The 23,720-nt window shown below is 44.8% G+C and overlaps 1 protein-coding gene across 1 annotated transcript in view; it reads left to right on the top strand.

Annotated features, from left to right (window-relative positions):
- The first annotated feature begins 2,149 nt into the window (after window positions 1–2,149).
- Window positions 2,150–23,720, top strand: part of LOC126204180 (protein FAM13A) — a 106,208-nt gene continuing 84,637 nt past the window's right edge. The window contains exons 1-2 of the mRNA XM_049938585.1: window positions 2,150–2,159; window positions 14,621–14,885. Coding sequence (XP_049794542.1) covers window positions 2,150–2,159; window positions 14,621–14,885 — 275 coding nt within the window. The remainder of the gene's footprint in view (window positions 2,160–14,620; window positions 14,886–23,720) is intronic.

Here is a 23,720-nt window from a genome sequence, read left to right as displayed (position 1 = left end):
GCTCTTCCACTTGCTACGTTTGTCTCGACGCTTTTACGAAACGTACGGGGTAGAGGGCGTGCGGGGGGTGGTGGTATTTGTGGGGATGTAATCTTGTTCTGTGGGACACTGTGTGCACTGGTGTGCAACACTTAAGGACGAAAGTAACTTTCCCATGATGTTTCACTGTCTAGTGACATAGTTCGACGAAACTTGCTCCATATATAGTAAGAACTGCTACAGTATTGTACAGAAAGTTTCTGAAAGAAAAACACAACAATCAGACGGACAGAAGTGACATTTTAATTCAAGGGCAATAATTACTCTGAGCTCATCACAATTCGCGATGGTTCCACGGACATTAGAAGCGGCAGGACGTGATTCTTAATAGGATTGTGATCCCAAGGACGGCAGTCAATGCTCTGCTAAGTGCTCTCATGCTGGCTTCAAGGCTGATAAGGACTTCTTGTGGTAGGTGACCCCATTTGTCCGCCAGGACCGTTGAGAATTGCTGGAAAACCGTTGGTGCATATGAATGTGCAGCAGTGCATTTCCCTAATGCATCCCACACGTTCTCGTTAGCGTTAAAGTCGGGGAACTGGGCAAGCCAGTCCATTCGGTGAATGTCCTTTTGTGCCAAGAGCTCCAGCACCTGCTCTGTTCGATGCGTTTGCACATCGTCACCCATAAAAATGAAGTGAGAGCCGAATGCACCACTGGAAAGACGCACATGGGACAGGAGTGTTATGTAACAGTAACGTTGACCTGATAAGTGTACAATGTCAGGACGCCCATGCAAGATTATACCTCCCCACACCATCACAGCTGGACCACCAAAACGATCATTGTCGATTCCTCGGATCATTAGGCGTGCCGACCTCTCACCGTGTAAGGATACATCCAGAATCACTACTCAGACTGAATTTGTTCTCATTCGAGTAGAGCACGCGATCCCACTCGTCGCTGGCTCAAACCCTATGCTCTGGCAACCATAGCAAACGGCGCCACGATGTACAGGTCGGCGGGCCAGGACACAACCTCCAAACAGTAGCCTTGCCGCTGTGGAACGTGAGATTGCATGCCCTGCAGTCCTGTTTAATGTGCTCTCAATTGCACCTATTGTTTGATGTGGGTCGCTTCTTGTCTATTGCACAATGTAGCTGTCATGTGCTGCTGTAGATGAACATGGTTCACCACCTCCTGTCCTTCGGGCAGCAGCGCCTTCGGTTCGGAACGCTCCCTATGCACGTGGAACAATCATGTGAGCAGTACCAAACTCCTGCGCTACACTCGTCGTGCTTCGTCCTCCTTCCAGTTTCCCGCTGATTCTGCCCTGTGTGAGCTAATCCCCATGTTGTAAACAGATCATGTTGTAATGTAGAACACCGCAGTGCTTAAACTGCCTCATGTTGACGCAATAAACACGCTGACCTCACTGCGGTGACGTCTAACATTTTTGTGCACGACTGGGAGACGTCTGGCAACATGCTCCCACACTTTATTTCAACTGAGTAGTTAATACCTCACTTTATTTTATCTGTATCGTCCTCAAGCTTTGTAGAGCTGGCTGCATTGTCATTCGAAGCAGTCCAGTATGGCACCAGGTATCCTCTTGTAGACTACCTCCATATCCTTTGTAAGACTTTTGGTTGAATATCGTTAAAGTGTTCTTTGTTATTAGAATGTAGCCTGGGCATCGGCAAGATCTCAGCACGGCGTCCACAGATGTTCTCCAGTGATTGCGGACCTCAGGTGTGAGACTGAAATTGTCTGTTTCGATCTTCTATACATTATTTCTCATAGCATGTTTCTTTCGTTCTACTTTTGGCACACAATAAATAAATAAATAAATAAGTGTCCCTGGACAGGTTGAAACAGTAAATAAATAAAAAATGTTCGTCGGTGGGTTGACAGTAAGTAAATAAATGTTATTGGGCACATGGAAGTAGTTGATTTGGTAATTTGAAGACTGTTTGCGAGTGTATTTAAAAGTTAAGAGTATACATGAGCGTGCCACCTAACGTTTTATGTGGGATGAGCAGTGAAGAAGAATGGACCTAGTTTCCAGAAAAATTACAAACACCACTGTTCATGGATTACTTGGGAACTGTTGTGTGCCTCCGGGTTCTCCTCGTGTGTAACTACAAGGAGAAATAGGGTCAGAGTAACTATGGTAGCACGTGAGTCATGTTGTTCCCCATTTCTCATATGAGAAGAAAGCTCGAAGTTGGAGAGTAGAGTGTCAAAGCCCCCCACCATTTCCCTACAATACTGTAGATACTTTCGCCGCGTTCTTCACAGACCGATCTCTGATTTTGGTGTAAAAGTAGTACATATTTGTCAAAGGCAGCTGTGTGTAAAGGGTCACCAGGTAAATGACTTGGAGTTTGGCAACATGAGACGTTTCGTTTTCAAAAACTTTGAAGTCCACGCCTATCAATTTATTTACAGAACCTAATCCATGAAGTATCTGGGAAGTCGGCTTGCCGTTCACATTGAGGTCTAAGAGTGGGGCGTATTTTTCTGGTGAGCAAGGGTGGTAGAAGGAAGCGGCACAGTGTTATTCTGAAGGGGTTTACGGAAACCATGGAATACCTCTACCGGGATAGTTGCACGTAGAGACAAACACTGTTATTCCGCATAAAAGTCAAATGTCATAAAAACCCTACACCACCTCGCATCATGCGTCAGAGGTTGCTTGCAGAGACCATCAGACAGAATGTCTTCCATTAACCCAGCATTCATAAAGAGTAACTAAATTTATGACTTCATTTTCAGCGATTGAAATTTTAACTCTCCTCAACTAACGCAGTAACGTACATCAGAAGGTGACATCGTGATACTTGCTCTTTGCCTGTTTAAACTATAGATAAAGCCAATTTCACGTACGTCAAACTGTAACATGTTTGTGGTTTCCTTGTTTTGAAGAGTACCTACCATTTACCTTTTCTTCCTAGTGTTAATCGTTTTTTGACAAAGCTGGTACAGAGGAACTGCTTTAATTCCCGTGGTAGCCAACTCCCACCAAGAGAAATATTTCCTTTGTGAAAATCAGATTGCTGTCACTATAGTTTAATGAAAGCGCGTTGCATGTTACTGAACTGTATACAGTTTTGATTACTTTAATTCACTAAATGGTGGGATGACTCGCGCCACAATTTACAAATCGTTAATTAATCCTTCGAACTCTGTTATCATCCTACGGTAGACTATTGATCTGTCCATGCGAATATTTTACTTATTGAAATTATGTATTTTATAGTGTGTTTCTTGTAATACCTTCATGCTAGTGAGTTTAACATTAGACGCGGGCTGATCCCTTGCGAATTTCACTTACGGGGGAAGTACATAACTTCGATGTGCTACAGCCGAATAAAAGTGATTTTAAGATACAGAGACGTGGTTGTAGAACATCGTTGGGTTAAAAAGTAAAGAGTCAGCTGTGAAACCTAATATTTTCCCATTTGACGTAATTATGGTTGCGAAACATGTACCATGAGAAGGAAAGATATCAGCAAAATTCAAGCATTTACGATTAAGTTTGTTCGTAGCTTAGTCGGAAAAATACTGAGGGATAGAATACAAAATGTGGAAATGCGAAAACAGGCCCAAGTTGTCAGACATCTAGGCAAAAGAACCTTACAGCATGTGATATGTTACGGACATGTGACACATTGATTCCAACAGGCTAGCAAGAGTAGTGGACGATATAAAGGACCACGAGGAAGATCAAGCCTCAGTGGAAGCTGACGTCGAGCAGAGGGCATACCTGGGACACGATCGAAGATGGAAGAAAGTAAAACAAAGATACTTGATTTTTTTTCGAAATATCTGGGACATATGACTCATATGCTTTTAGTCACATGTTTGTTTCAAGCAAATATTTAGCCTTTCTCCAAATAACTCATTCATAATGCTTTCAGTCTGCTATTCATAGTTGTCTGTTACGCGGCCTCGTTTCTTTAGTTGCTTGTCTTTCCATAATTAAAATCGTTAACCTTCGAACATCGATTGTATGCAAAAGCACGATAAGACGTATGATCTCAGTAAATTTCGCAGAATCTCACCCGAGTCAGGTTCCTCAGCTCAGACTGGCTTTTCGCCACATTGACCCGCGGTGTACTGCAGTGAAGTTCACACGTGATGTCGCCTTTTCGCTCTGACTGTGCCTCAAGTTCTGGAAGAGAGAGTGCTTTTGTTTCACAACCGAACGCTTGACCAATTGCTGTTCAAACCGTACGGAACAAGTTCCGCGCTCGGCGCATTTTCTGCATTGTTGTTTTCCGCCATCTTGTCACAAACGAGCCTGACGTACCACGATGTAACCGCCTGTTGTCGAGTACAGTAGCTGATAACGGAAGCAGTAGCTCCAGCTTGAAGTTCACGTTTCACGTTGTACGCCCTTGGTGATACGTGAAGCATAACTTTCTCAAGTTCATTTCATCTACATCTATATGGCTGCTCTGCACTTCGCACTTAAGTGCCTGGCAGAGGGCTCTTCGAAACACGTGCAATTTATTTCTCTACCGTTCCACTCTAACAGCGCTTGGGAAAAATGAACACTTGAAGTTTCCTGTATGAGCTCTGATTTCAGTTATTTTATTGTGATGATCATTTTTCCCTGTGTAGGTTGGCGACAATAAAATATTTTCACATTATCATATCCGTGACGCGCTCTGCCCCATTTCGCTACAATACAAAACGAGCCGGCATCCTTTGAATTTATTCGATGTCCTCCGTCAGTTCTATCTGGTAAGGGTACCATACAGCGTAGCATAACTCGAGCAAAGGATGGACAAGCGCAGTGTAGGCACTCTCTTTAGTAGACCTGTTGCATCCTCTAAGCGTTCTGTCAATAAAACGAAGTCTTTGGTTTGCCTTCCCCACAACATTATTTATGTGGTCGTTTCAACTGAAGTTGTTCGTAATTCTTGATACTAGTATTTAATCGAACTGACAGCCTTTACATTTGTGTGATTCATCACGTAACCGAAATTTAACGATTTCCTTTTAGTACCCATGTGGATGACCTCACCCTTTTGCTTAGTGAGAGACAACTGCTACTTTTCGTACCATATACATATCGAGTCTAAGTCATTTTGCAATTATTTTTGATCTTCTGATGACTTCACTAGACTGTAAATGATATCATCATCTGCAAACAGTCTAAAAGGGCTGCTCAGATTGTCCTCTACTTCGTTAATGCAGATTAGGAACAACAGAGGGCCTATAACACATCCCTAGGGAACGCCGAATATCACTCCACGACTAAAATCCAGAAAGAGGTTCCTCAGATCTACCGAGGCTCTAGTTGGGGCACCACAGCAATGCCGAATCGAACTATGGCGTGCAAGGCTTACCAGTACTGTAGGATGGATTACACCAAGCAAAAGACTACCACCCGGCTACACAGAGAATTGGAGTACACGGAGATCCTTAACAGACTACGCTAACGTGTCACGAAATGTAAGAGCAGTCTGACTAAATCGGGTTTCCTAGAGGAGCCGCCACCTTGCAAGTGTGGAGCAACGCAGATGACCTTCCACCTGCTCCAGTGTACCCAATGTCCAGCAACATGCGCAACAGAAGACCTGCTACATGCAACGCCAAATGCAAAAGAGATCGCTAACTTCTGGGCGGCAAAAGTGTAAATAATTGTCCTGTAAATATATATACACACACGACATGTAAATATTGTACATTATTTTCTACATTGTAAATGCTTCTGACACGAGTAAATAAAATAAAATGTTAAGAATTTGTTCCAATTATTGAGTTTTAAATAACGTGTATTGCAGACAGGCCCCCAACTGCCTGAAACTTTTTATATCTGCGATACTCTTGAAAATTTCTGCTATGCAAAATTACCCTGTGGCACTTTGAGATTTTGGATCTTTTGATTTTAACTATTCAGACGCAAGTTAGAAGTAATGAGATCAAAATACATCGAGGCGCATTTCTTCGAAGTTCTTCGCGAAAACATTTTACTCAAATCATCTGCAACACAATTCTTGCAAGGGCACGCTACGGTCTGGGGAACTACCTTCTGGATGAGACTTCTCAGGTTAGTAGTATATCTCAAGAATGTTGACACAAATTTGTAAAGCACACTAGCCAGAAGATTCCGAGGAAAAAGGCTCTGAAGTTCTACGCGCAGCTCATATACCGGTCAGTTTATACGTTGTGGCAGCACAGGAAATGGCTTTGCCCTTAGTGGGCTCGCTTGTCTCGCGGGCGGTCCAGGTTCGATTCTACCTTCGGGTAACTTTTTATTTTGTTTTCTTTTTTTATTGTTATTCTACTGAACTTAGTCAGTTCTCTGCACTTCTGCATTGGCTAAGTTGTTTTTGATGAAGGATCCCAGTCTCATTTTGCGAGTCAAGGCTTAAAGATCTAAACTCTGTCAGGACTGAGGACTGCAGCAGTCCGATTGCATTCAGATAAATTCCACGATTCGACTACTGGACTTAATGCACAGCGATAACATTCAGTCCCTTTAAAAGCTAAACTAGATGCCTGCAACGTATCTGACGTTAACTAGCGGAGAAAAAAGTATCAGGATAAATAGTCAAGGATACCGTGTATAACGCCAAACTCGATCACCTAATCTTCGAAGGAAACTGTATTGTTTACTCTTACTTGAATGACTCTCGACATATCTTTTTATTCGAGCAGCTCACCCCTGTTAACTTTTATCTCCCTTGTGTACCGTAAAACTTCCGCAAAGTCAGCGTACACTCGTCTGTGAAAGTCACAGTTACCCATTAGCTATTACTGCAGTAAAAGCACCGCCGTCTCCCATGACTACGCCAAAGAGATGAAAAGTTCTTTTCCGAAAGTCGGAACTGGCGATAACACTCAGTATTCTAATCCCGCTGGACCTGATTTCTTCTCTCCTTGAGAGACCACGACCGACTCATCGATATCGCGAATTTAGAGGAACTTACATTTTTGAAAATATGTAGGCTTCGCAATCAATCAGTTATGTCTTTCAAGAATGGTTGGCATGTTTCTCGATAACAATACGCAAACACTCTGAGAAATCTGCAGATATTTGTCTAACAGTTGACGTATTGTGAAACGCTAGTTTTTGGTAATTGCTTCGTGTGTTTAATGTACCTACCAGTTCATTGCTGTGTATTGACAGTCAGTCACTTCTGCCATGGCCATAAGTATTCGTCCATCCACCCTTGAACGGCAGACTGACGCACAAACCTTCCACTCAATACATTGTCCAAACACAGCCGTACTTTCACGGTTGAGGTAGCGGCTAGGTGGTTCCTTGCCACAGAGCGGGTTTTACTTTCGGCGGGCTTTTCAGTTGCAGCTTAAATTCTGATCGGCTGTTAACAGAAGAACATGAAGCTTCTCACTGTCGCAGCTCTAAGCACACTGCCCTACTCAGTGAATCTGTATGCAGTAGGCAGTCGATAGGTATGCTTGCAGCTGCTCGTGTTCTGTGTCAGAGACCGACCGAAAATTATAGCTTTACTAGCAAACTTCATTGTCAGCCTCGTTGTGCTTCATTGTCTGCCGTTTACGGCCTGTCAGTTTGTCTAAATTGTTTGTTGTATAGCATTAGCGTCAAAGCGGAAAAGTCAAGTGATACTTGGGAGCAAACATCTTATTTACATTGTACACTAGAAATGAACGACAGGATCCTAACATGGCACTGTTTTAAATCAATAAAACGAAACGTATATCGTGACGAGAAAACTCATTCGAATAGTTCTATGCATAGAACCAGTATTAAAAAATTAATACTGTAGATAATAATGACATTTTCACACAAATGGAGAGTTATTGTAGTGCACTGAATAGGTGAAGCACTTTAATATTTTTACATCGCTCGAGCCCTTTCAAGTCAGTACTCATGAAAATGTTTTTAGAACGGCATCTTCTGTCACAGTGCACGCCCAACACTCTGCCGCATTCTAGTCTCTTGAATTCTGTCAAACTTAGCCGGCCGGAGTGGCCGAGCGGTTCTAGGCGCTACAGTCTGGAACCGCGCGACCGCTACGGTCGCAGTTTCGAATCCTGCTTCGGGCATGGATGTGTGTAATGTCGTTAGGTTAGTTAGGTTTAAGTAGTTCTAAGTTATAGGGGACTGATGACCTCAGAAGTTAAGTCCCATAGTGCTCAGAGCCATTTGAACAATTTTAGCCAGCATATGACAGTTTTGGAGCCTTCTCATCGCGGGTCTCCATTTTGCCGGATGATCGAATAGTGGAATATCCAGATTTCTGGGGCATTCGTATGTAACAGTGGCCCGACGTCAGACTTCATGGGAACGTGAGGGCAGGCGTATTCGTCGTAAAGATTCCTGACGACCACGTCTCACTACGAGAGGAAATGATAGCCGTATTGTGCACCAAGCACACCGCAACCCCTTCAGATCTGCGCCTGCCATGTAATAGCAAGTAATGGGCTCCCTGCAATATCGTGTGTCTTCCCAGACTGTTGATCGAGGACTGACAGCAGCCGGATTAGGAAACTGCTGTCCCATGCGTAGGCTGCAAACGGCTGCGTTTAAAGTGGTGCCGTAACCGGGAAGCGTGGCCTGCTGGTGAAAGGTGCTCCATCGTGTTCAGTGATGCATTGCGGTTCTGAACTACCCCGGACAACGATCGTCGGCAGGTGTGACGGCGATTTCGGGAGAGATCTCATTCTTCCAGTGTTTTCGAGAGATACAGCGGTGGTACTGCTGGCATCATTTTGTGAGGGCGATCTGGTATAACATCAGGACACGGAACGGTACGACATGGACATCTTGGCGTCCTCGTGTGTTACCTCTCTTGCGATGGTATCATGGTGTTATTTTTCTTCGCGTCAGAGTTCTTCCACACATGGCATGAGTCTCTGTGAACTGTCTGCATGCCATTCAAGTACTCCCGTGGGCACAAAGATCTTGAGCTCTGTCGCCAATAAAATATGTATGAGACCAACTGGACGCCAACTCCATCCCAGTAACCGTATTCTGGATACGAGGTCTGTTTAAAAAATTCCGGAACTTTGACTACAAAATTTTTCTACGCTTACCTTTTGCTTATTGTGCATGATTTTCGAAATACTCTCCTCCACACCGCTCCCAACGCCGTTTCCACTCCCGTACAGTCTCTGTACGTCTCTTGCTGAATCGCACGAAGCGCCGTCTGCGAATTTTCTTTTATCTCGTGTATCGTTGCAAATTTTCGTCCTTTCAACAGGGTTTTCGACTTTGGAAATAAAAAGAAGTCCACTGGGGCAAGGTCTGGAAAGTACAGAGGATGAGGCAGCACAGTGGTTTCGTTTGTAGTGCAATAGTGACGCACCAACAAGGATGAATGTGCGAGTGCGTTATCGTGATGCAAGAGCCATGAATTGTCTCGCCACATTTCAGGCTGTTTCCTTCTCATTTCTTCTCGCAGGCGTAGCTACACGCCCCGATAGTACCATCGATTTACAGTTTGTCTCTGTGGCACGAATTCATGATGAACTAATCCTTCAAAGTCAAAGAAAACTGTCAGCGTGGCTTTACATTTGACCTGACCCGACGAGCTTTTTTGGTCTTAGAGAACCTTTCCCGACCCATTGTGAAGACTAAACCTTTGTCTTATCATAACCGTAGACCCCTGTCGCACCACCAGTTATGATTCTCTTAAAGAACACCTCGTTCTCATATGCGCGATCCAAAAGCTCTTCGCAGATTGCGAGGCGAAGGGCTTTCTGGTCTTGATTCACGAGCCGTGGGACGAACTTGGCGGCAAAAACGTGCATTCCAAGATGTCAGGATTGCATGACATGATCTAACTTTTGTAAATTTGTGATAAGTTCTATGGGACCAAACTGCTGAGGTCATCGGTCCCTAGGCTTACACAGTACTCAATCTAAATTCAACAAACTTACGCTGAGGACAACACACACACACACACACACACACACACACACACACACACACACACACACACACACACACGCCCGAGGGAGGACTCGAACCTCCGACGGGGGAAGGCGCGCAAACCGTGGCAAGGCGCCCTAGATCGCACGGCATGATCTAACTGAAATGATACATTCTTCTGCAATCTCTTGGACAGTCAGTCTTCGATTGGCACGCACAATTTGGTTGGCGTTCCTGACTTTTGCGTCGTCGCGTAGACGTCGACGGGCGTCCTGAACGAGGTTCATCTTTAACTTCTGTCCGGCAAGTTTTAAACCGTGTCAACCATTCGTAAGACCGAGTAGGGCGGAAGCTCTCATCGCCTTAGGCTTCTTGCATAATTTGGCGTCTCTGTAAAGGTTTTCTTGAGTTTCGCTCAAAATTTAATGCAGACGCGTTGCTCATCTAACTCTGCCATCTCGAAATTCGTAAACTGTGCGACGCAATGTTCTACTCAATACAGCACTGAACAATAACTGACATACAGGAATGAAATTTCCGGCAGTAACACAATAAACACAGGCGCGTGCAGGGGTGCCAACCACATTTCGCTCCAACACACCATTGGCGCAAAATTACGAATGTTCCGGAATTTTTTGAACAGATCATGACTCATTTCCAACAGATATGTGGCAGTTTGCTTTAGAGTGTTTCTCCATGTCTGGGCGCTTCACTTTTTTGCCACGCAGTGCAGTTTCCATTTGACAGCAAGGACGACGAAATGCACCCCCCATCAATAGACCAATGGGAGACTAAAAATATCATGTACCAAATTATTCAATAAACTGCAAAAAACCGTCGCAGTTGCAACACTAATTTTCTTCATTCATGATTAGTTGCGAGCACTAAGCTTATTATCAATCATCCATTAAGCTATGCAATACCATCCGTTACCACAGCCACTTCCCTGTTCGTTTTCGTTGATCACGTCATTGTAAAGTAGTGCAGGACTGAACTTCATTCACCTAACTAATGTAAGTTAATTGTTGTGATACGACTGTGCGCAAAGCATTTTGGTTGCCATTTCTCAGGGATGTAGCTTTTCCTGACGCGAGAATTACGCCTGCCTTTCACAAAGAAAGTTTCTCCGGCCCAAATTAAAATTAAAAACAGATATTGACGAGATCAATTCTCCTTGGTATAAACCTTTGTAGTGCCTTCAAACATTTTTCTTACTTTATTTTTGTAGGCTGTAGAGAGATTGTACGGTGAGTTTTGCACAGCATACAAACCATACTTACTTGTGTATGAAACTCTAGAATTTATTTAATTTATGAAAAAATGAATGAGCTGTTACAGTTTAAACTTCATGTTTAGAAAAAACTAAAATTTTATAGTTATCTCAGTTTTTACCACATTTTTTAATAGATTTCGAAAATTCTAGAGTTTTGCGTCGAGGAGTTTGTGTTTGATTAGCAGTGCAAAATTCATCGAAGAATCTCTCTTAGTCATGAAGAAAGGTGTACCTAGAGCAACAAATGCAGCCAATAGTAAGTGAAAAAATGATGAAATTTCACATGTAAAATAAAAATATTTTGTTGTGTTTTTGAACTTCCACTGCTATGAGTGTGAATCCTGAATCCTTTGTGGTCATGATGACAAAGTTTTATGACTTTATTTGTAGAAGTATACATTGTGGAAATTATAATGTCCTGTGGTGCGTCTCCTGCTCCAAGTCGGCCCGTTTGGCGTCCTACGCCTTCACTTGACATTCTGAAAGTCATAGATCGGTGCTGTTAGGCAAAGGCAGTATTTTTGACGTCCAAGAAGAATGTGACTCAGTACCACACATACACTTATCATCGAAAGTGTGGTCATATGGTGTATGAAGCGAAATTTTTGCAGGAAGCGCAGCGTCGTGGATGGAGAGTCATTGACAGAAGTTAAAGTAACTTGTGGTGTGATCCAGGCAAATGTGTTTGGACTCTTACTGTGCATGATGTATATTAATGACCTTACGGATAATGTTAATAATAATCACAGACTTTTGTAGATGATGCACTTAACCATAATGAAGTACTGTCTGGAATTCAGTACACAAATGTCCAATAATATGTTAATAAGAATTCGAAGTGTAGCAAGGATGGGCAGATTCGTTTCAATGTTTAGTGAAGTAAAATATTGTACTTCGCAAAATTACACAATCATTGAATCACAGTTGAAACTTGACTACTGAAACAAATACCTTGGTGTAACTGGTTGTGCATACGGAATGTAACGACTACGTTAACTCAGTCTTAAGTGAAACAGATGGCAGACTTCACTTCATTGACAGAATGCTACAGAAATGCAATCTGTCATTTTAAAAATCATTCATGTGAGCCAACCTGGAATACTGTCTATTTGTGGGATGTTTACCGAATAGGATTTACAGAGGATAGTGAACGTATACTATAAAGAACAGCAGGAACAGTCAGGTGTTGGTTTGGTCAACGGAAGGACATCACAGAGGTGCTGAAGAAACTGAACTGGCAGATGCTAGAAGATAGGCGCAAATTGTCCCGTGAATCTCTAAGAAATACACTACAACCTCCTACATATAACTCCCGTAGGATTTGCGAGGAGGATATTAGATTAAGTACAGAGCGCACAAGGAGTCTAAACAATCATTCATCCCGTGATCCACACGTGGATGAAACGGGAAGCGGTAATAATTTGTTCAATGGGACGTGCCTTCTGCCATGCACTTCACAGTGGCTTGCATAGTACGAATGTAGATGTACAGGAAGTACAAATTACACTGCCCAGTTACATTAATGTACCCATCTATCAGAAACCTGATTGAGGTTCTGGAAGGTACCGACAAAGATATGGAAGCATGCCGACTCCAGTGCCGTAGTCAGCTGTGCTGGGTTTCTCGGTTGATGATCCACGGCACATACAGCCCAGTCAAGGTGGTCCCACAGATTCTCCATTGGTTTTAAATCCGGGAACTTTGGTGATCAGGGCAGTAAACGTCATGATGCTGCTCTTCAACTCCGCATGTAAACTGTGATCTGTATGACACGTTGCATTGTCGTGCCGGTAGATGCTATCATGCTGAATCAAAAGCGAATTGTGTGTTGAGGTGGACGTGGTCCCCAAGAATAAATGCTCACTAGTCCATTGTACCTCCCGGAATGACGAGATCACTGAGGGAATGCCACGAAAACATTCCCCAGACAGTAAGGCTCAGAGAGGTCCCTTGCGACGAATGTTGCAGGCTGTTGGCTTCCAGATGTTTCACGCTATACACACCAACGATCACGTGTCATCTGAAAAGACCACCAGTCGCCATTCAGTGGACGTCCAGTTGCGGTATTGGCGTTCAAATTGCAGCCTTCGTTGGCAGTGAACAGTCAGCACGGGTGCATGAGCCAGGCTTCTGCTGCGTAGGCCTAAGTGGAGCAACGTTCACTGAATGTTCGTTGAGCAGACGCTGTTGGTAGGCGCTTGGTTCACCGGGGTGGTCAGTTGCTGAACAGCTGCACGTCTGTTCGCCCGTACACATCTCCACAACCTTCGTTCACCTCTGTCATTTATGGCTTGTGGTGCAGCACAGTTGCCTCAGTGCCGATTTCGGAGTGTGCCATTTTTCCATGCGCTGTGTACTTTAGCCACAGCGGCACGCGAACGGTTTAGAAATGCAGCCGTTTCGAAAATACGTGCGGATGATGATGATGATGTTGATGTTGGTTTGCGTGCCGCCCGTACAAGTTTCAGTCTCGCCATTTCCCGGATGACGACGAGACGACGAGGAGAACACAAACACCCAGGCCCCAGCCAGAGAAAATCCCTGACCCGGCCGGGAATCGAAACGGGGACCCCGTGTTCCAGAGATGGCAACGCTAGCCATTAGACCACGAGCTGAATGCTTGTCACCTTAACCCGAAAGCCATTGGTCGTGCGCTGTTGGACGTCATATAAATCTCTCCGTATTAGAACAATTACTTCTCTGTTACGGTATATTGATAATTTTTCTTATGGACCGTCTGACAGCAACTGGAAAAAAAACACAATTTTAGTGCCATACGCGTTTCGCCTTTATTTTCTGCAAGGCATCATCAGTGGCAGGTTGCGTGAACGATTTCCTACATATTACGCTCCTGTTGCATTTTGGTGTTGTTCTGCTTCTTATGAATGCCAATTTGCGGTTTTTTCGCACATTCCACAGCACTATGAACTGAACACTTGTTTCGACGCAATGTTTTTGTTTCAGACGGTCCATAGGTAAAAATTATCAATATACCGTAATATTACACGCAATTGAGGAAGACAGGACTACAAATGTTGAAGATGTTACTTCACTGTTTTCCGCGTCCCACCGACACGCTTTACATATCCTCCACTGTTGGTGCTGCCACCTACCGTTTGTGAGTTGTTGCACGTTGTCGAACCTAAGCGGTTGCTGTGTTAGTGTGACTAGACCGCGTAAAACTAGCCCGAAAAATATTTCGTACCGCTTCAGACAGGCGACCTAACGTATATCACCCGCACAACGTCAGTGTAAGAAGGGTTGCCTATCTTAAGGTGCATAAAATATTTTCTGGGCCAGTTTTCCTTTGTAAACTCTGTAGAAAGCGACATTCTGACGCCAGGAAGAGAGGAGCGCTGTGGAGAATACCTTCGGTCAATACTTGTCGCAGCAACAGCGCAGCTTTGGACCTTGTCAATTAATTTAAATGAGATTATGACTGGATTGTTGTACAGCAGTGCAGAAAGAGTGAGATGTGTTGTGTGTTGCAGTGGTGCAGGGGGAGGGCGCGGCGTGGCGCGAGGCGGCCGCCGGCGCGCTGGTGGCGCTGCCCGGCGTGCAGGCGCGCTCGCTGGCGCTGGTGCTGCGGCTGTGCGCGCCGCCCGGCTCGGGCCCCGCGCGCCAGCACGCCGCCTCCTGCCGACACCTGCCGCCCGCCGCCGCGCTCGCGCCGCTGCTCATCCGCGGCGAGCCGGGCCACGAGCCGGCCGCCGCCGCGCTACTCGCCGCGCTCGCCAGGGACCTCACCGACAACAGGTCAGTAGGCGGCGTCCTACTCGTGCAACTGCGCGTCTGCCTTCACTTCCGCAGCGCAGTCGTGGTACCTCATCTTATTCCACATGCCTGCGCAGATCTTGACCGTACAGGCACACCGACATATCTACTTAACAAGGCGGGGCCTGAAGACACAGACCATCTATTCGGATCATTTTTTCCAGGTCGCTTGTCTACATACGGGGGTTGCCCAGAAAGTAACGCACACCATTTTTTTCTCAGCCTAAAACAATGCCACGAATGCGAAACGTTTTCTACGTATTACACACATCAAAAAAAGTTTTCCATCACCCCGGTTCCCAGAACTCCTGAACATGGACGTTGACTCTGGATATTGTATTACAGACACAGTCTCTTTGACATTTTAATAAAGGAAGCTATTGAAATAAAAATTACCGCAAACACCCTGAATAGAGACGGTGGCTTGCAGCTCAGCGCCGCGTGGGATCCAGCGATCGCGCAGTTGAAGAGGGCACATCGAACGCCGACCCAAAACATGCCCATATATGGCAGTGTCAGGGGCACCAGTGACGTCACAGCCGGCAGCTAACATATATAAGGGGGCACCAACAGCCCACTGGCAGTTATTCCTCTTGACAATGGCCAAGGAGTGCTTGGCCGAAAGCTAGTATAGTTTTAAGCAATTGACTCGGTTGGAAACCCGAGAACATTTTATTCAGTCTTTGACTGTTTAGAGATGTCACTAAACACGCCCAAATATGTAATCAACCGTGCATGAGCAGCGCCTATCAGACAGTCGATCAGTTCCAGTCATTCCACCAGGAAGGAGGTACACGGCTCGTGTTGGCTGTTGTCCAACCACGCCTAGATGGTCGTCAATACCGCGGTTCGATCGCGTCCCCATTGTTACTTTGTGCCACGAAGGGTTCTCAACAAGGGAAGTGTTCAGGTGTCTCGGAGTGAACCAAAGCGATTTTGTTCAGGCATGGAGGAGATACAGAGAAACAGGAATTGTCGATGACATGCCTCGCTCAGGCCGCCCAAGGGCTACTACGGCAGTGGATGACCGCTATGGCTCGAAGGAACCCTGACAGCAACGCCACCATGTTGAATGATGCTTTTCGTCCAGCCACGGGACGTCGTGTTACGACGCAAAGTGTGCGCAGTAGGCTGCATGATGCGCAACTTCACTCCCAACGCCCATTGTGAGGTCCATCTTTGCAACCATGATACCATGCAGCGCGGTACAGATGGGACCAAAAATATGGCGAATGGACTGCTCAGGATTGACATCGCGTTCTCTTCATTGATGAGTGTCGCATATGCCTTCAACCAGACAATCGTGGGAGACATGTTTGGAGGCAAACCAGTCAGACTGAACGCCTTAGACACACTGTCTAGCGGGTGCAGCAAGGTGGACGTTCCCTGCTGTTTTGGGGTAGCATTATGTGGGGCCGACGTACACCGCTGGTGCTCATGGAGGGCGCTGAAACGGCTGTATGATATGTGAATACGACCCTCCGACATATAGTGCAAACATATCGGCAGCATATTGGCGAGGCATTCGTCTTCATGGACGACAATTCGCGCCCCCATCGTGCACATCTCGTGAATGACTTCCTTCGGGATAACGGCAGTAGTAGAACAAAGCTGTTTGTGAGGCATTTTGTAAGTGAGGATTGCCTACATCAGGGACAGGTTTGCCCCTGAGTACATACCTTCCCCTGATGTACGCATTACACACTAACAAAATGTGCCACAAACAACTTTGTTCTACTAGTAACGATATAACTCGACTAGAATGGCCAGCATGTTCTCTAGACGTGAACCCTATTGAACATGCCTGGGACACATTGAAAAGGGCTGTTTATGTATGTCGTGACCCACCAACCACTCTGAGACGTCTACACTGAACCGGCGTTGAGGAGTGGGACAATCTGGACCAACAGTGCCTTGATGAACTTGTGGATAGTATGCCACGACAAATACAGGCATGCATCAATGCTAGAGGACGTGCCACTGAGTATTAGAGGTACCGCTGTGTACAGCAATCTGGACCACCACCTCTGAAGCTCTCGCTGTATGATGGTACAACATGCAATGTGTGGCTTTCATGAGCAATAAAAAGGTCGGAAATTATGTTAATGTTGATCTCTATTCCAATTTTCTGTACATGTTCCGCAACTCTCGGAATCAAACTGATGTAAAACTTTTTTTGATGTGTGTATTTGAACCTTCCGACAGTAGCGTAACTGCAGGTCAGTTTCAAAATGGCGTCTGCAGGTGATGTGCGTTACAAGAAACGTCCCACCACTGCATTTCTCACTGCAGAGAAAGAAACTGTGGCGAATATTCACAGACGCTTGTGCAAAGTTTGCCGAGCATCTGCTGTCGACAGTAGTACAGTTATTTGCTGGGCACGGAGGGTCAGGTTATGAGAGGGCGGTTCGGCGGAACTCCAACATTTGCAGCGGTCGGAGAGACCATCCGCGGCTGTCATACCTGTCATGTAGCAGCGAACTGATGTCATTCGCGAGGACAAACGCATTACGACTCGGCAGTTGGTGCTTCTTTTGTGCTGCATCTGTCAATCGACAAAGGAAGTGTGGATGCAATTATTCGCACTCTTGGATATTCAAAAGTGTGTACAAGAAAGATGGGTCACGCGATGTCTAATGGTGGATCATAAATCGCACAGAAAAAACGTTTAGTCTTAATTTGTTGCATCGTTTTGAAGCTGACGGGGAGGCCGTCTTGTCCCACATTGTGACAGGTGATGAAACCGGGTTTCACCATTTTGAGCCCGAAACAAAACGACAATCGATGGAATGGCGTCATTCCCACTCCCCACAGAAGAAAAAATTCAAAGCAACTGCTTCCGCCGGGAAGATCATGACCACCGCGTTTTGGGACTGAGAAGGTGTGATTCTCATTTGTGTGATACCAAGAGGCGGTACCGTTAATTGAGAAGCATATGTCAAATCACTAACAAAACACAAGAAGCGCTTCTGGCGACTTCGGCGCCACAGCAAGCCAGGAAATGTTTTGCTGCAATACGATGTTGTTCGGCGCTACACAAGTCTGAGGACTACTGAACACATCGCAACCCAGGGTTGTACAGTGTTACCCCATCCACCCTACATCCCTGACCTAGGCCCTTCGCACTTCTTCTTGTATGGGCCATTAAAGGATGCCATTTATGGAAGACATTTTGAGGACGACGAGGAAGTGAGTCACACAGTGAAACACTAGCTCCGCCACCAGGACAAGGTTTGCTACCTACAGGGCATACACGCGAATTTTTCGCGTTGGAGGAAAGCCATTGAACGGGATGTTGTGTAGATAAAACACCATTCTTTTGTATGTGTAGTTCTCATTATGTATATAATTGTTGAAGAGAAAAATGCGGTGCAAAACTGCCGCTTACAGCACGGTCGTCCAACGCAATCGTCCATCAAAAATTCGTCGTTCGCCACTGAGGCGCTGTAATCGCTGTATAAAGTCGATCGGGACGCGTGTAGCCTGCACAAGAAATTGGTCGGTCAGTCGGGTGGTTGGTGCATGTATATGTTCGTTCAGGTATTTTAGCTCACTACCTCGTACATTTTAGAAAACCATCCCTAAAACCTTGTGATGCGCGACCTATTCAAAATTGACGGAACCGATAGATACTTGAAAACTGAGCATTTTTCACCGTCATGCACAGCGTCCGAAACGCATATATTCCGATAAATCGAGAATACAGACTATTACGAATGTTTCGCAGTTTTATTTTCTTATGTGCTTTTCTTTTTATCGAAATGTGTGGGAATATGTTGATTAATACGATGAATACATCACTAAGGAATAATAAAAGAAGTACATAAATAAACTATTTGGATTAGTAGAAAAATTGAATCCCGCTAGGCAACGGCGGCCATACTTGGGTTAGTAAGGGAAAGTGAAGTTCTGCGGTCTGGCCCTGATGGGACAACCGGACCCAACAGACAGCTATGTCATTTTCAGCCAGTGGCGTCATTCCTTCATTTTCGGTGGTGCATAAGCGATATACACGAACCGAAATGGTTTGCCGTGCCTGAGGCCTTACCCTTGTTACCTACCGACGGTTGCCAGGTAAGTGAAGTAAGTGCTGGGTTACTGCCAGGAAGTCAAAAAATGTTCATCGAAGACCTCATTGAAAGATACTGCGGTGAAATGATCTTTCAGGTTTTCTCGGAGTGAATGTTTACTGCGTGTTTTCTATCCCTCAAACGGGTTGTTGATGCAGTTTTTGGGATGATATTTCTGCGATAGACACACTCGACTTCTGGAGGTGCTACGAGCCGGGTTCAGGCAACGAGCACTCCCCTTAACACCTGTCGTTTTCCTATACGGTGTGATTGAGAGAACTAACTTGATCCTCATTGGATCATCTGAATGCTAGAAACAAGGAAGAGTTACTATATTTTTATCAGGCAGTGCTGAAATTGAGAATGCAGCAACTGGACAGGTTTACCATATCACCAGGGACTTACTAAGCCAGTCGCCGATAAAACTGACAGAACGTATGGATACAGTAAAAAAGGGTGGGACCACACCGTGAAAATGAAATAACACATCTCTCTTTACGCGATTCCATAATCAGTTTCATTATTGCTAAGGTTAAAAGCGTTAGAGAAACACCGATCATCTACTGCGAGAAACGTTCAGCAAGTAATCGCAAACATTTTTTCTTCTCCAGTTTTGGTTAAAAAAATGGTCTTTGTCAAATATTCCCGCTTCAGCCCCTATACTTTCATGAAGCAGATGGCGCTGCTAAATATAGCCTTCAAAATAGCGTCTGTAACGGAGGTGCGAGATTCTATTGGAAGAAAACAAGAGCATCGCAGATATTCATAGGCGGTTGCCGAATGTCTACAGATACCTGGCAGTGAAGAAAAGCACGGTCAGCCGTTGGACGAGGCATCTGTCATTATCACAACAAAGTCGCGCAAATCTGCCCGATATTCCGCGTGCCGGCGTTCGCACACAGATGTGACTCCTGCAATGTTGGAACGTGCGGACACTCTTTCGGGGTGATCGATGGATTGCAATGAAACACATCATCGCACAACTGGACGTCTCTGTCGGTAGCGCCGACGAACTCGTGCATAACTTGGGGGGGGGGGGGGGGTACTCAAAGGTGTGCGGCCGCTGGGTTCCTCGCCGTCTAACAGAAGACTATAAAGAGGAACGAAGTACCTTCTGTGCCGAATTGCTTGCGCCCTACGAGGCTGATAGCGAAAATTTTTTGTCGAACATCGTCATAGGCGATGAAACATGGGCTCGTCACTATGAATGGGAAAGAAAACGACAATCCGTAGAGTGACGCCACTCCACTTCAGGAAAAAGTTCAAAATTGCATCGGATTGTTCTTCCTTATCCACCCTACAGCGCGGATCTCGCACCTTCGGACTTCCATCTCTTTCAACTAACGAAGGATGCCCTCTGCGTGAAGCACTACGTGGGTGATGGCGAGGTTGTTTATGCAACCAGATGTTGGCTCCAGTGTTGGCCAGTAGACTGGTACCATGCGGCCATACAGGCCATACGGTGGCGTAAGGCCGTCGCACTGAACGGAGATTATGTTAAAAAATAGGATTTTGTAGCCAAAAGAGAGCGGAATAGTATTTTATAGAGGAATCCTAAATAAAACAAACCTACGAGGGGCGTTTCAAAAGTCGGTGCAAAAATAAAAACTACTTACGTGTTTGGAGTAAATCTTCTTTATTTTTCGACATAGTCTCCTTGTAGACTTACACACTTCGTCCAACGCTGTTCTAATTTGTTGATCCCTTCCGAATAATAGGAATTGTCCAAGACTGCAAAATAGCTATTAGTTGCTGCGATCACCTCCTCGTTTGAATAAAATCTTTGTCCCTTCCAGCCATTTTTTTTTTTTTCAAATTGGGGAACAAATAGTAGTCCGAGGGAGCCAAGTCTGGAGAGTAGGGGGAGTGTGAAACGAGTTGGAATTCCTATTTCCATTAATTTTGCGACCACAGCTGTTGAGGTGTATGCTGGTGCATTGTCGTGATGGAAGACTTTTTTGCGGTCCAATCGCCGGCATTTTTCTTGCAGCTCGGTTTTCAAACGGTCCAATAACGATGAATAATGTGCACCTGTAATAGTTATACCCTTTTCCAGATAGTCGATTAGGATTATCCCTTGCAAATCCCAAAAGACAGCCGCCATAACCTTTCTGGATTAAGGAATGGTCTTCGCCCCTTTTTGATGCAGATTCTCCCTTGGTAACCCATTGTTTAGATTGTTGTTTGGTCTCAGGAGTATAGTAATGTATCCGTGTTTTATACACAGTGACGAAACGACTCTTGAAGTCCTGCAGATTCTTCCTGAACAGCAGCAAACCATCCTTGCAACACTTCACACGATTCCTTTTTGGTCAAGCGTGAGCAATCGTGGAACCCATCTTGCGGATAGCTTTCTCATGTCCAAATGTTTATGCAAAATATTATGTACCCCTTCATTCGAGATGCCCACAGCACTAGCAATCTCACACACCTTAACTCTTCCGTCATCCATCACCTTATCGTGGAGTTTATCAATGATTTCTGAAGTCGTAACCTCCACAGGGCGTCCAGAACGTTCAGCATCACTTGTGCCCATATGGCCACTCCGAAAATTTTGAAACCACTTAAAAACTGTTCTAATCGAAGGTGCAGAGTCACCTTAATATTTATCAAGCTTCTCTTTAGTCTCCGGATGCATTTTGCCTTTCATAAAGTAAGGTTTAATCACTACACGAAATTCTTTTTCGTCCATTTTTTGACAATCACTCGACTTCCTTGAGTCACACGAATGCCAAACACAAAGAAATAGACTAGTATGGCTGAAACTTGGTGTGCGTTCTTTACAAAGATGCTACTAACTAGACATGACCTCGATACGCGTCGGAGGTGCCATCTCTCGGGCTTGGCACGGACTTTTCAAACGCCCCTCATACTTTCAGAAAAAAGTGTTGCATTACTTACTGAACGCCCGTCGCACGTGTAATTATATATCCGAGGTATTCGCGGATTAATAAGGGTATTTAACAATTAAGTATATAGTACAGTACATCCATTACCGAATCAGGGGTAAGGTACATACACTGTGCAGTTCAAACGTGAACAGGAAAATCAAAGCACTGCTCTTACAGCAGGAAGATATTCATCGTTTCTTTGCGAGGGAAAGGTAAGCTGGTACCGGTGGCAGCGTTATCTTACGCAGATCCCGTTGGTAGGGCTTTGGACATGGTGGCCTAAACTTGGGGTGCACTTTCTGGAGAAGAGCCTAGCGGAGCACTTGCGAGATAAATCGGAAACTATTTCGATATAATCTCACAGATCAATTTTAGCTACTCCTATTGTTTCGGAAAACCAAAGGCTGATATCCAGTAACGCGCTAACGAGGACTCACATACGTGATCGGCGCTGTGAGAAACTAATGAGAAAAGTAGCGAGATGAACCAAATAACGAACTGAAAGAGACGAGAATGAATCAAAATAGATTTGTCCTTTCATTACTCGGTACTGGTTGAGGGACATAAGAAGTCATTCCGTCCGCCGTATCCCAAACTCAGCATAGGAGAAGGTACGGTTGTTTCTTTCAATAGTGGCAGCGGGAGCGGATCAGCCCTTCAAGGTTGATAGAGACTAAAAAAATAGATCGGGCTACCGCGGAGGCCTATTTATTATGAGCCAGAAACGGTCAAAAACTCAGCAGTTCCGTGCGTACCCTGTCGTGTCCAAGTAGAGCAAACGTTTAGAAGTCAGTTTACCTCCATTCTCGATTGTAGATAATTTCTTAAATAACAAAATGTGAGATGATGATAACTGTTGAGAAGCCGGGAAAGCGGGTCTCTCAGATGCTCAGGATCATCATGGTATGGCTAGTCAAATTCTAAGCCTTTCAGTTTACTGCAAAATTACTCTTCGCGATTTGTGTAAATTCTACACTAAACAATTTATGAAAATGTTAATAGAGGACGTCCGGGAAGCAGGAGCGAATTTCAAAGTGCTGTAGAACATACAAGGTTGATTGAAAATGTTATGTTTCTTTTACAAATACATAAAGAATTATATGCTTCATATGACCAACCAGGTCCGCGCGGCAACGAGCAATACGTTCATTGAAGTTCTCGATGACGCGTTCACAAACATCTGGTGGGATACCGTTAATAACACTTTTAATCTCATCCGTCAATTGGTGTATTGTTTGTGGTTTGTTCACGTACACTTTTGATTTCACAAATCCCAACAAAAAAATTCACAAGGCGTAAGATCGATGATCAGGCAGGCCGTTCCTGGTTGCCACGCAAAGAGAGAATTTTTTGAGGAAACATTTAATTCTGCAAAGCAATCGTTTCACGGGATGTGTGACATGTCACATCATGTTATTGAAGCCATATATCGTCATTTTCATCAGTAAGAGGGAAAAACCAATCATAAAAAATGTTTCGGCAACGGTTTCCCTTCACAGTGACGGCAGCTCTCACAACATTTTCAAAAAAGTACGGGCTGTTTACTACTCCTGCCCAGAATCCACAGTACACAGTCATGGAGGTGGAAGTGCGCTTTATCTGAGAAAATTATTCTTTTTGTGAAGTTCTCTTTCTCCACTTGTCGAGCCAAGGCCCATTGAGCAAATCGATGTATCTTTCCACCATCTGCAGGCTTCAACTATTATGTAAGTTGAACATTGTACGCATATATTTTCAGATCTTTTGAAAGGATTTCATGCAGTGAACTTGGTGATCAATTCAATTGTTGAGCTCGTCGGCGTTTTTTTTTTTTTTTTTTTTTTTTTTTGGCGTACGGTCACATTGTCACGCACGAC

This window comes from Schistocerca nitens, chromosome 9 (genome assembly GCF_023898315.1).
Source record: "Schistocerca nitens isolate TAMUIC-IGC-003100 chromosome 9, iqSchNite1.1, whole genome shotgun sequence".
Taxonomy (NCBI): Eukaryota; Metazoa; Arthropoda; class Insecta; order Orthoptera; family Acrididae; genus Schistocerca; species Schistocerca nitens.
This window is presented reverse-complemented; position numbering and strand designations above follow the sequence as displayed.